At 33.8% G+C, this 15,203-nt stretch overlaps 1 protein-coding gene across 1 annotated transcript in view; it reads left to right on the forward strand.

Moving 5' to 3' along the window:
- Positions 1–15,203, forward strand: part of LOC111064210 — a 138,468-nt gene that overhangs the window by 67,754 nt on the left and 55,511 nt on the right. The window contains 1 exon segment of the mRNA XM_039433774.1: positions 9,806–9,863. Coding sequence (XP_039289708.1) covers positions 9,806–9,863 — 58 coding nt within the window.

Here is a 15,203-nt window from a genome sequence, read left to right on the forward strand (position 1 = left end):
TACAATTTTCAATGCACTTTGCTGCATAGAATGTTGCATTTGAGCCCAATGCAATAGAATGCATAAAAACTGGTGCATAAAATGTTGCATTTGAGAGTCTCCAAAAACAACAAGGAACGCAGGATAATTCGCTTCAAATTTCTAGAACAAAGACCCAAGAAGTTGTAAATGGTTTTAGTGACGACGATGTTAGTTAAATATGTCTGAAGTTCAAGAAGGTTTCAAATAATCGAATATCTACAAGGTGTTTTATCAGTATTTCTTAATCTATCAACTCTAGTGCAGCCAAATACACTTCTCAGAAACCTCATTTTTGAAAAGGTTTCAAATAATCGAATATATCTACAATGTCTTTTATCAGTATTTCTGATTCTATCAACTCTAGTGCAGCCAAATACACTTCTTAGAAACCTCATTTTTGAAAAGGTTTCAAATAATCGAATATATCTACAAAGTCTTTTATCAGTATTTCTGATTCTATCAACTCTAGTGCAGCCAAATACACTCCTCAGAAACTTTATTTCTGCAGCTTGAATTCGACTGTCCATTCTCCGTGTGTGAATCCAATTCTCACTCCCATATAGGAGAGTCGGAACTGCAATAGTATTATAGAACTATATTTCTTATTGAAATATTCATATAAGACAGGTTTTATCGGCTGCTTCTCTGCATGAAAGAATTATACAAAATAGACGCAGCTGGTGCAGTTATTTGGACAGAATACCACCTGGAAGAATGCACCTTGAAGTCCAAAACTGTAGACCTACTGGAAAAAGAGATGTAGGGAGGCCACGAAAGAGATAAGTACCGGATAAGGTTAATTAATAAACATAATCCCTGAAGTGAAGATGATGATGATTTACAAGGTGGAAATTAATGAGAAATTGCATTTTTTAAATGCCAATTAACTATTAATTATTAGATGAAAATTCAAATTGGATAGTAGCTCTCATCGAATTTTCATCTAGCTGTTAACTCTGTTCTCAATATTTGAGAACAGTTTTTTCGCCGTAGAAAGGAAAGGAGAGGATTGAGAATCAGGATTGATTAATAATAATAATAATATTCGTATGACTTTTATTGGTGGGGAGTCCCTGACGGAAGTTCCACCTCGCCTGAATATATCATTTTAGCCGTCAATGAGCCTTACGACTGTCATACTTCAGCCGGTACCGACAATTTAACGTGCCCATCAGGATTGTTTGATGAATCAGGACATAATGATGAGCCACAAAAATGATAAACAAAGACTTGACTTACAGACTATTTTATAATAGTGAGATTTAGATTGACACACCGAAAATGAACAGTCTAATTCAAGCTGCAGAAATGAGAATTCTAAGGAGTGTATTTGGCTGCACTAGAGTTGATAGAATCAGAAATACTGATATTAGACAGTCTTTATCGATTGCAGTAGCAAACTGCAAATCAAACATGAGGAAGTGGGGGTACCTGGAAGGAAATATGGACCTAAACTGCAGATGCGGAGAAATCCAAGACCAAAAACATCTATACTGCTGCCCTCTCATGGACCAACCCTGCACTAATGAAGACCTAACTTTAGCATCTGACAATGCCGTGGCGTTAGCTATTTTTTGGAAGAGTTGACCGGACTCGGAAAGTAAAGTAAGTAAGTATCGATTGCTCCTCTGCATTGAAGAAAACTACAAAATAGACGCAACTGGTGCAGTCATTTTGAATCATCAGTCAATTGAATCATCATTATCAATCATCATCATTTTGGTCTTTTGGCTAAGATCAATGTGTAGTGTATCTTTACTTCTCGGATTAGGCTTATCAATCAACCTGTTCCGGTATCCATCTCTTTCTCTGCCTTCCTACATCTCTTTTCCAGTAGGTCTGTAGTTTTGAACTTCAAGTGGCTCTCTATTCAAATGACTGCACCAGTTGCGTCTATTCTGTAGTTTTCTTTAATGCAGAGGAGCAATCGATAAAGCCTGTCTGATTCTATCAACTCTAGTGCAGCCAAATACACTTCTTAGAAACCTCATTTCTGCAGCTTGAATTCGACTGTCCATTCTCCGTGTGTGAATCCAATTCTCACTATTATACAATTCTCTCACAATTATATCTTTACACAATTTTCTCATATCATAGGAGAGAGTAGGAACATCAATAGTAGTCTACTAAATAACTTCAACCACGTTCTTCGCCTTGTTTTATTTCTGAGGTTTCTATGAATAGTGCCATATATTTTCTGGAATCCTAATCAAAAAGTTCAATATTAATTTGAGTATACTGATTCTGTTTAATTGGATTGATCTCATCTAGATTGAATTGATCTTCATACTTCACCATCGAACTATGAAGAACAATCTACCAACAGAGAATTCTCGTTCCCAGCAGTTGGTTCTAGATCTCAGAGTTTGATACTGTAGCTTAATAACAATAGATCCCAAAATGCCAAATACCTTCGCTTACGACCATGGTTATTCCAACAAATAGAATAGGATGAAGGCTCAAGCCATGAAAATGCCTACCAAGATTTGAAATTACATCAAAAGCTCTGACGACATAAAATCAAAGAAAGTTTATTCACTATTCCAAATAGGGCTGCCATTGAACTCAAAACAAGCTTGAGGGCTTAATTGATTTCACATCGTATTACGATAGAATAGCTATACATTATACTATAATGTATACTATCTATTTATATACAATCTATATACTAGAATGTACTTTTCATCTATATACTATATTTGTTATTCTATGGTATCACTCATTAGAGCATGAAGTACTCTGACGCTTTTCATTATAAATGAACTCTCCATATTCGAGCGACTTAATTGGCTCCCCTGACAAAGAAGCGAGTTTTAGTTACGTGAACATTATGAAAGATCATTCATTGGACATCGTGAATATATGACGGGTAGAAGGGACAGGTGAAATCTTTCTCTATTTGCCGACAGTGATGAAATATGCAACTTGTCAATTTATTGTCCTCAATGCTTGATACTGAATGAACATGGAAAGGTTACACTTTCGAAGAGTAACACAGGAAGTGGACCCATCTCTTGATGCATTCTTTGATCTGCAACAGACAAGCTGCATGAAATTGAAATACTTTTGATCATGCTCGTTAATTTCTGTCAGCTATCAGTGAAATAGCTCAGTTTTGAATGATGGATCCAACAATTTCTAATGATCTTTCATTAGACAGTCTATTGGTTCTGGCTGTGAAATTTGACTTGGAATGATGGTCGAACCGATTTCGAATTACCTTTACACCCTTATTGAATGGCAAATCTACTGCTTTATTATTGACTGACGAAGTGAGGTCCAAGATTCTAGTCGACGGTTTGGCATTTCTCTTAATGTTTGAATGTTTGAATGTTTATATGTTGCGCATTTACGGCGAAACGCGGTAATAGATTTTCATGAAATTTGACAGGTATCTCCCTTTTTTAATCGCGCGTCGACGTATATACAAGGTTTTTTGAAATTTTGCATTTCAAGGATAATATAAAAGGAAAAAGGAGCCTCCTTCATACGCCAATATTAGAGTAAAAATAAGATTATGGAATTATTCATCATAAATCAGCTGACAAGTGTGATTACACAGATGTGTGGAGAAGTCAGTCTATTGCTGTATTCCCATAAGGTCTATAGTTTCAATCAGGTACTTGTGGATGAGAATACTGCGTGAGGTCTACTGTTCACATAACTACTAGTCTAGCTTTATAACAACACAATAAAAGTACTCTCTTGAAGCTTTGATATCCATTCCTGTAATTGAATAAAAATGAGTTTCTGCATTGTTTTGTAGGTGCTAAGGTTTCAATTTATCCATATTGAGAGGAAAGTCTTCATATTGTCAAAACCACACTGATTTATCTATAAAATAATAAAGGAAAGAATTAGCTTAAACATGTACGGGATAGGAAATTCACGAATGATGCAACATCACGTCTGAACTACTTCAGCGATTAACTAGAATTTTTGCATATTGATTATTAATTTACCAAGGATGATTATAGGCTTATTTTAAATTCTCCAAGATTCTCAGTTTTTTGCCTCCTTACCCCCCGCTGTGAATCCCCCTTATATTTTCTGTCTTTTCATTCACGTTCATTAGTTGTGTGGGTTTTCCTGGCTCTGCTACTGGTTTTACGCTGAAAATAAAACATCAAAGTATAAATTATAAAAACAAATACACGTGTCAATCGATAGAAATAAATCTTGATAGAGCTTGCTCCTCTTGCCAACAATAATAGTCCAGTTTTGTCCATACAAGGTTATTGGATAACCCATCTAACTTAACCCACTCAAAAAATTCAATATTCTCAATAAGATGAAAAAAATCTACTCACAGCTGTAAAGTCACAACCTGTTTTTTCTCTCAAGACAATTTCTATGCTGATGACTCAAGATCCATTTAGACAGAATTCATTACGGGAACAACGTTGCTGTAAAGCAAGTTTGCGCTTGTCAGCTAGCTAGATAGACAACTTGTGAAATACTCTCAGCAACTAGTTGATTCAACTATAATTTAACGAAACCTACAACTGTCCGTCATTTACAGTTGGTTTCACATGCGTTTTTCTCGATTCCGTTAAATTGGAATCGTATTCAAATAAGTAGTTGGCATTTTTATTTATTGCTTCAAACTTGATTGATATCAGTCATGAGGAATAATCTGTCGTGAGAGTAGGCTACTTGAAGTTTAGATATCTCAATGTCAGAGCTTCAAAGTATGATGTCAAGGCTATTGAAATGAAAAAAATTATTCGAAATTGTGGAATCCTTTCAATTACAATCGTTCCTTTCACTTTTGTCAGTTTTATCTTGAAATAAGTTCAAATTACATATCCACACGCATGTAAGTCACATATTATATAAGTTACAAATACATATCAAAACTATTTAATGTTCATATCAAGTATTCAATTTATGCAATCGTTCAGAAATTAATACCCGCACACACACATCGATTTTTGTTCGTGCAGTATTTTGCCGTCCTTATAAATTCTATTAGATTAAACAGATGATGTATGTCAAGTTCCATTTAATCTGATAGAATTCATAAGACGGCAATTTATCGTTCGAATAAAAAGCGGGGCTTTACACATCTTATAGAAAAGTACCACAGGCTGAATCCCAAAACGGTTTCAATTTTAATCCATGAAACAGCCCAAATGTAGCTTGGTTGTATTGTATACGGAATAAGGCGTTTTCAATTTCTTAAGTGTAATATTAATACTGCATTTCTCAGTAGTGTTGTGAATGTGATATCGTGGTAGTTATCCATACTAAATAAGAATCCTAGATATTGTGAAACCACAGATTTATTAAAAATAGAGATACCTGTTTCGGTTGTTACACCATTATCAATCTCCGGTAAACTGAAACAAAAGTGAAGAGAAGCAGTATTGAATGAAAAAGACTAAGAAATTGTCAAAAAACCACTGATTTATTGATAATTAGAAAGACCAGTTTCGGTTATTATACCATTGTCAATCTCTGATAAAGTTTAATCTCTGATAAAGTTTAATCTCTGATAAAGTTTATCAGAGATTGACAATGGTGTAATAACCGAAACCGGTCTTTCTAATTATCAATAAATCAGTGGTTTTTGACAATTTCTCAGTCTTTTTCATTCAATATGAATAATTACCACAATATCAACTACACAAAAAAAAGAAGCAGTATTGTATTCTAAAGGACGAACACCGTTATTGGAGGATGCCGTGACCTTTCAAGGTGAACGTTTGACATTGGCCTAGACAAGCCCCTCCCCCATTAGCGGTTCAGACAAACGTTACGAAGTGGCGATTCAAGCAGCTAACACATCAATGAAAGATTGAAAATTCTCTAATGAAAACAGATCGAGTGGTCAGTCAACTACGAGAAAAAGCTTTGCTCCTATTACGCCGCACAAATTTCAAGATTCTCTCGTAACTTACCCATCTATAGCTGCAATATAATGTGATAAAACATGCGAATTTTATTTTCTTGTTCGGTTCTTCTACTGAGCATAATCAGAGGTTTTCCCCAACATCACTCACCAATTATATTCATACATTTTACAATATTTATGCAATCTCATCAACTGAGATGTGGGTGGAGTTCTACCATGCTATGTTGAAAGTTGTATAAATTAATCAATGTCATTACCATAGGATTAAACATTCGTTCAGCGAAATAAGAGTCAATTATAATTGCATTAAAAATGTTGTTTAATGGTTTCCAAGTAGTACACCTTTTGCAAGAGTCGTATATATTTTCTCAAAGTCTGTCTCAAATGCTTAATATCTAATGATTAGGACAAAACATTCTCCATTTGACCTTGGACTGACAAATTTACTGTCTTGAAAGAGCTGATATTAGTACTATTTTTCATTGTAATAATGTGGGATGTTTCATTCTTGAATGCCTCTAAAAATCTTTTTCACGTTTTAAATGCCTCTTTAATAGCTTTTCCAGCTTTCATGTAAGGCATTGACGTAAAGGATTCCGTAGAAGATAATTGTTATATTACTCTTATGAAGCTTAACTCCAATCATTCACATTGATGGAAATAACTATAAAATTAACAACCAATAAAATTAAGTAAACTATTCAGTTGGGAAATACAGTCATGTGTTTGGGTGAATGTAAGTGATACTCACACTCACTAATAACACAGATGAATCAAACTTTGTCAACTCGTATTCTTTCATTTTTCTCCAGTCAGAACTCGAAATTGACTCTTTTAAGTGCTGTACGTTTCTTTAGATATTTCTGAGTTTTGAGTATTTCAAGTCTGAGAAACGATCTATTCATTTTCCCGGGCCGGCCAATAATTTTTGGATAGTATCTCTCGTTGAGTTTCCATCTAGCTGTTAACCTTGTTGTCAATAATCAGCTGTAATAATCAGCTGTTGTAGCTATGGTGAAAGTGATATTTTCGAGCTCAAAATTTAAGTGATTTTATTCTATATTTTGTGAATATTTGAAGTTTGGTTTTTGTTTTAACGGAAGTTTCATTATCAATTTATCTAAATTTGAAATTCTTTGTTTTATTCTGATTCATAGTTTCAGATTGAAGATTTGGTGTTGAAATTGAAGTGCACATAACCTTCATAATATTTGGACGATTTGTGACAAAATCAGGAAATTGAAGAAGTTTTGGGCAATAGCCTGTTTTTTCTTTTCTGACTATTGTATTGTTCGCTCTATCTAATAAATAAATAAATATTTGCTGTAGCAAAAGTCTTCGAGGTGATTTACAGCATTTAATTTGGATTTTCGTTGAATTATAATCATTAATTTGAAAATATTTGATGAACAACATTTACAATGAGTTCAACTGTACCTTCGGGTGCAGTTATTATATTTTACATATTCAATTATTTTATCGGGTTATTCATTGAAAACCAACATCCACAATGATCAATGAGTTCAATAATTGTTCCTATGAGTACAGTTACTCTATTTTCCATATTTAATCATTCTATCATGTTATTTATTCTACTTAATGAGTATACCGGTGTGCAAATTTACTCTAATTGCAATCTATATCAATCTTGTAAGACTCATTATCTCTCCCTGTAGCTAACGATATTACACTCTACTTTTCCTTAATTAAAATTCGTGCCGATTAAAACTATCTGTAGCTGATTGAAATTTCTGTTACAACAACACTGAAACTTTGCAATTAGCCCGGAGTTTCAATAAGGCACTTGCTCCAATCCGAAAGGCATTGTACAAACTCAATCATTAGACCAATTACTTGTTATGACTCGGGCTGGCTTTGGGATAAATGTGTTTAATATGCGGCATTTGTAGCGGCAGATTCAAACCTAGCAAGGCCAGCTCCATATACAACTATCTATATATACAAGAATCTGTTAAGTTGTGGTGTGCGTAGATTATTAGTTCTATACGATCACAGAGAACGTAAGGATGTATTACTATGTATACAGCGAAGTTAGTATACAGACGTCTACTAACGTTGTGTATACGGCACATGTAGGAAAATATGTATATTACTATATATACGACACATGTCGGAAAGCAAACCAATAACAACCGGGAATAGATACAACATGAACATAGATATAATAAATTATTGTGTTGCTCACTCTAGTTTAAGGTGCATTTTTATAACCCAGTTTTTGCTCTGGCAAGGCCGTCAGCTTGGTTTTTTTGCAGCCCGCCAGCTAGACTTGTAACTTTTACTCCTGAGGGTGTATATGGACAAAGTGAGTGAAGAATGGAGATTTATTGAACAATAACAACTTTTACTTCAATTCCTATTATTTATTTCCACAAGAATTGATGGATTGCTAGTGAATAAACTAGTTTTACTTGATTCATGAGGACTAAGTTTTATTGTTGGTAGATGTGATATCAGTGAACTTCTGGTTCTAGGTCCATATCAGTGGTTACGGATAAATCAGTATTACGGATATTACAGATATCAGTATTAAGGAGATAAATCAGTGGTTGGTTTAAACCCAGAATGAAAAACATCATAATGAATGCAAATATACCTACATGTAATCGTAGATTAGCGTTAAACCATATAGAAAAGAATATTGATAGTAATATCTAATCTCTGGTTGAACCTGGATCGTGCATATTTATTTATTAATTTAATAATTCAGAATTACACAACTTACAGAAAAGTACCGCAGGCTTATAAGCCCAGAACGGTTCCAATTCTAATTTATACAACATATGGCTCTAAGTATAATTTATTCTCTTTTCTGAAATATGAATTAATTTTTCGGGATAATATTATTTTATAATAGTCATAATCGTACGAGTGAGAGCCTATGGTGACTGTTATTATTATAATTTATTGATTTATTCCTCTCATATTATTCACTTTTGTCATGATTGATTAAATATTAACTTCCTTGGAAAACAGAGAAGTAGGCCTAATCCATAACTACATTTCCAAATTGTATGAACTTGTGAATCAACTTTTAGCCTTTCTACTGTAGTTCAGTAGTTTAAAAATACATAAATCACCCTTTTATTGAATTCTTTTTGTTAAATTCACTTCTCAGGGCATTAACATGGGATTGATGTTGGAGCGATTGAATTCTTTTGGAGTTCATGCCTCCAAAACCAAGGAGCTGTCTGATTGGTCAATGAGTTGATTAGTCGCCATTTTATCTTCATGCAGCTCACTACCAATAGGAAGCGAGCAGCTTGAAAATGTCGCAAGCAAGTCATTGTCCAATGAGACTGCTTCTTGAATTTGAGCCAATAGCAAAGCGACTCCTATATTTTGTGGTGTCTTGAATTAGTTCTGCCTTTCTCAGCTACAATGATTTTTCTCTAAAATTCGTGAAGTGAACAGACCTGTAGACTATCTTCTTAAAAATATTACAAAGGCATTTCTTAAAATATTAAAGAGGCATCATGATATGGTTTTCAAGCCATTAACATAATAGGCCTGCAATAGATTTTTGGAATATGTTTGAGGAGAGTTAAGCCTTGCACAAACACATCGATTTTTGTTCGTACATAATTTTGCCTCTCTTATGAATTGTATCAGATTAGACGGAACTTGACAAACATAATCTGTTTGAAATCATCTGTTCAATCTAATAGAATTTATAAGGACGGCAAAATATCGTACGAACAAAAATCGATGTGTGTGTGCGGGGCTCAACTCCAACTAGAGTTGAGACGGAAAATATATTTTGTGTGTGGCGCCAAATTTATAGATGTGACCCTGATTGGTACCTAGATATTTTTTGACAAAAGGAAACTCAGGTCGAATGCTAATTAATCTCAATCCAGTTTTCAGATAATTATGTCAATAACTCTTAAATTCTTTCAATTTCAGATGGAGAAGCATTTTCTTCTCAGCCTAGTCCTGCTGTTATGCCTGTCCAGTTTTTCAGGTGAGCATTTATATTTTCATTGTAATAAATAATTCGATAGTTGAGTATTTCACCTCAATTTTTGTCATCTTCTTCAATAACATGTTCAAAAAATGTAAGATCATTGATTGGTTCTCACCCAAACTTCTATGTACGCTACATTCCTACATATTTCTAACAATCTAATGTTCAAAATCATTAGTACACTCATGAAAGACGTCCCAGGAAAGACAAACGGCAATATAATAATAAATAAATAAATATATATTTAATATACTTGTAATAATAAATATTATATTCAAAATCATGAGTTTACTCATGGAACATGGAAGACAAGAGAATTGCTAATTGCTAATTGCAGAAAGGGAACATGTCCAGTTTTCATAATTCTACAGGAGAGTCAAAAAACTTATTTAAACCTGAATCTAAACCTTTAGTAAACGATATATTCAAAACGTCGTCATTACAATGCTTTCAGTTGGAAATGTATCTTAAAGATTTCGTATCTTAAAGATTTTGTATCTTAAAGATAGTTGTAACACAGTCTAAATCATAAGGATTCTAATATAGACTAAAAAAAATATTTGGCGCAGTCTCGTCTCGACAAAAATCAGAGCGTAGGCAAGTGAAGGCGATCGCTGGCATAGTAGTCATCCACACTATCGCGCTCGTCGTCATTTGTACGCACTTGGCAAGAGTGTGGCGCTGGCCCAAGAAGAGAACACATTTTCTTATCTGAAGAGCTTGAGTTGCCAGTTGAGTATGTAGAGTATAGAATAGAAACTTTATTTGTCACCAAAACTCTAACAATACATACAAATAGAAAATAACACAAATTTCAATATAACACATCCAATCATGAGTTCCCTTAAAGTCCCACGAATATCTTTATTTTCCCTTCAAAACACAGAACTGTTTCAAATACAGTTTAATTTTTTTAAAGTTTGAAAAGTGTTGGAGAACTAATAAAATACAGTTATCACCGCTCAGGATATGCACACATATGCTAATAACGTTCGACAATGGAGAATAGGTTAGTAGGAAGGACGTAAAAAAACATCCCAACACGGATATAACCTAGTTAGAGAGTTCAGAGCTGCATATAAATAAAACACTGTATAATTTCAGCAAGCGCCATTAAATTTATACCTTACTCTGCATATTGAGAAATGACAGCGCGGTTCTATTTTTAGCAACACGCATTCACCCTGTCACATAATTTGACTCTCTGAAAAAAGTCCGAGCATACTGTCTGTCTCTCTTGGGAGACACCTTATCTCTCACTCTATCTCTCTCTCTCTCCTCCAAGTGACTAGGTACAATATTTAAATTGTAGAGCTCACAAAAACAGTTGTAAACACCTATTGAGTTATTAAGTTAGCCAGTTCAAGGCTGAATTTGCGGGCTTCAATCTTCGTGCTACACTTGTTATCAGGGGAGAGTTCTTTTATTCTAGAAGGGAATAAATATGTTTCATTGTAGAGTTGTTAACACAACAGAATAGAAATTAAAGCCTCACTCCTGCTTGATGACTTAGATAAATGGTCCAGAAATGCTTTCGTGCTGTAGTCCAATATTTTGAGAGAGGAGATTACCTTCATAGCTAGATCCCGCTTCGAATTCTTTGTTTGAAGCATGATAACCAAGTTCTTCATCTAAATTTTGAGCAATGGACACGTTCAATTTGTAGATTTGTTATACAACTTTTATAATATTTTCATATTGTAGCCTATTCCTTACATGTTTATCGCTAAATTATTTCCCTGAGGATGATTCTCTGGTCAATCCTAAACTTGTTCTTATAATATTCAGTTCTCCATCTAAATAATGAGCGATGGTTGATATTAGTCAAAATGTAGAATTGTTATACAACGTTTATAATATTTTCATATTGTAGCCTATTCCTTACATATTTATCGCTAATTTATTTCCCTGAGGATGATTCTCTGGTCAATCCTTAACTTGTTCTTATAATATTCAATTCTCCATCTAAATAATGAGCGATGGTTGATCTAGTCAAAATGTAGATTTGTTATGCAACGTTTATAATATTTTCATATTATAGCCTAATATCGGGGCACATAGCTTCGCTCGTTATTTATTTATAAACTACTGATAAACAGAACACAGTTCTTCAAAATGATTGGGGAAGTACTAACAGACACAGCCCAAAACTGTTTCTTCCCAGATTTTTTTTATACACTTTAAATAGTCCGGAAAGTAGGTTATGTTCCACACACTTGAATTGAGGTTCAATTTTCAGTCCAAACATTTAAAAACACAAAAGTTCTAATTTAGATTTCCTACAAAGCAAATTGAATAACAAAATGACACTCACTAATAACTTAGAACTGTAAAATGATTATTTACTTTGAAAATTATGATATACTCTAGTTTAGAATGATTATCATGTCATGTCAACAAATCAGATTATTTTGATCAAGTCTATTAACATTTCTAGATCATATTTCTCGTGATATACGGTGAGATGATTGATTATACAGCCGATCTCCCACACAGGCACACGCATCTTCTGTTATCGACAGACGACGAAATTATCATCTGTTTCTCCATGGATGAATTATCCTTTCCATGTCCTTCAGCGAGTTTTCCCAGGGATGAGACCCAGTGCAATCGAATTTTTATATCATAAACCTACTACGTTTCAAATTTCGTGAAAATCGTTAGAGCCGTTTTCGAGATCCGTTAAACATAAATAACCATATAAATAGCCAGATAACCAGATATAAATATTATTATTCTTTATAATACAGAAATTGCTCGCTTAATATAATAGGATTCCTTACATATTTATCGCTAAATTATTTCCCTGAGGATGATTCTCTGATCAATCCTAAACTTTTTCTTATAACTCTATTCTTCGTACGAAGTTCTTAAAGTGGACCCACTATCCAAACGCCTTCTGATTGGTCGCCCCTACCACGTCACAACGCTTCCTATTGGTTTATCTAAGGAACTATAAAGACTGGGTACACGCAGTCGCCATTTTGAGTCATAGCATAGCATTCGTTTCTACGGCTTGTATTTCTTTGCTTTGACAGTGGTGATTATATTTTGATATTTTTAATAATTCTAATTCATTATGGTAGGGTGCTCGGCAATAAATTGTGCCAATAAAACAGAGAAAGGGTTTCGCTTGCTTAGATTTCCTACAGATGAAAAAATAAAGGCAATTTGGCTTCAGATTTATTACTCTACGTTGAAATCATTTTCTATTCTACCAATTGATTATCTAGAAACAATATACCTATTACCTATTAATAATTGACAATTATAATATGAACTTACAAACTACTATAAGCTATACAAACTATAGGCTACCATACCTATTATAAGGTACCTAATATAGGTAAGTGTTGAAGCTGAGCAGTAGCTTGGTTTACAATATTACACTAGGCTCACTTACAAATTCTCCTTGATATCATGAACATTAATATTGTCTTCAAAAAATACCGATCCTAGTGGCTAAGAAGACTCACTATTACAATACACTTGTAACGGCGAGTCTTCCAAGCTTGTGCAAGCTACAGTAGTATTATAACCTACGCCTATATCTTTTTCTCATCCAAAATCGGACTGATATGAATAATTTACGGGCCTACTGTGGTATTGGTGATTTTTACATCTAATAATAATCCATGCAGTAGTGAGTAGATTATCAATTATGATTGATAGAAACTTTTCCCTGAAGACTGCACCTTTCGAAAACTAATAATGTTGAGGCACAGAGTTGAAGGACTACAGCTGGACTAGTTTTGTACGGTACCGGGTTTTGTTTAATTAAATACAAATCATTTCATTTTGTTTATTTATTTATTACATTTCCAATGGTATACACCAATTTCAAAAGAATACAATAGTAACAAGATAAACAAAAATAACAAGACAAATATAAATATAAATATGAGATACATAACATAAAGACTGGGTATTGTTTGTTCCGAACAATACGTTCATTTCTTGAATGTATCCTTTTTGGAAAAATATTCTCATCAATTTATGAGCCACTTCAGTTCTTCAGTGATGTCAATGTAAATTCTAACCAAAACGATACAACAACATAGCGTATACGGATAGGCTATAATTTAAATTTGGCTCCTTCTTCTGTGACTCAAAATGGCGACTGCGTGTACCTGGTATTTATAGTTCCCTAGGTTTATCTGTTCTCAGTGGTCAAGCTCTGTAGATAGCGGCACTTTATGGGTCAGCTCCCTTAGTCCTCAGCAAAAAGAAGAATAAGTAATAATATAAATCAATATGTATGAATATTATTCGTGAAATAGTCCGATTAATAAAAACTCAATCAACATTTTTTTCTCAATCTCGGTATTATCACTGCAAAGTTAAACTCTGTAGTAAACTATGCAATATCAGAGAATACACTAGACTGCTACTCCACTATCAGGCTTCAAAATATCCAAACAAGGTGCTGGAAACTAAACAGCCAGAAACTCCAATTAATTCAAGTAATTACAATTTCCTCTGACTACACATTCATTGACAACTGAGCTTTAATAGCAGATTTCCGAGTTGAATAAACCTCTCGAAAACCCACTTCAGTTGCAGCAGTTTAATCCATCTTCACTTCAATACTGTGGGCGAACAATTGAAATGAGTCACTGCAACAATGCACCTCTTCAAAGCAGGATATTCCAGGTTCCACTCCACGATAAACAGGGGAATGAATTATCAAAAATAGTTACCATCTGGTCTTCGTGTAGGCTACCATGAGTGTTACAACATCTATTCATTTTGAAGTTCCTCCAGATTGTATAGTATGTAATCGAGTGATAACTGGTTTATGTTATGGTTTATTTTATGGATCTATAGTTAATGAAACACTGGAATATTTTGTGTAGAAATATCATGAGTTTATTGAAAAGTTACATTCATGCTTCAAGACCTATGGTGACATCCTCACTGAAGATGAATAAATTCATAATAATTATTTCTAGACAACATCACATTGTTTCATTATGGATATATTACTACTTCTCCTTCTCACCAACAACAGTATCTGTGGTGGTATCAGGATTATGTGGGAGAACATTAGCTATGGATTATATTTTGAATGAAAAAGACTAAGAAATTGTCAAAAATCACTGAAATCAGTGTAAACCACTGAAAACCACTGATTTTATCGGATCTGAAATCAGTGGTTTTTTGACAATTTCTTAGTCTTTTTCATTCAATATGAATAATTACCACAATATCAACTTCTCAACTACACAAAAAGTGATTATATTTTGCTTTTACTTCAGAAATACAGAATTGAATTGAAATTCAACATGAGATCCTATATGATTATATTATATGATTCACTTCTTAATATATTATATC

The sequence above is a fragment of the Nilaparvata lugens genome, chromosome 8, assembly GCF_014356525.2.
Source record: "Nilaparvata lugens isolate BPH chromosome 8, ASM1435652v1, whole genome shotgun sequence".
Classification (NCBI taxonomy): Eukaryota; Metazoa; Arthropoda; class Insecta; order Hemiptera; family Delphacidae; genus Nilaparvata; species Nilaparvata lugens.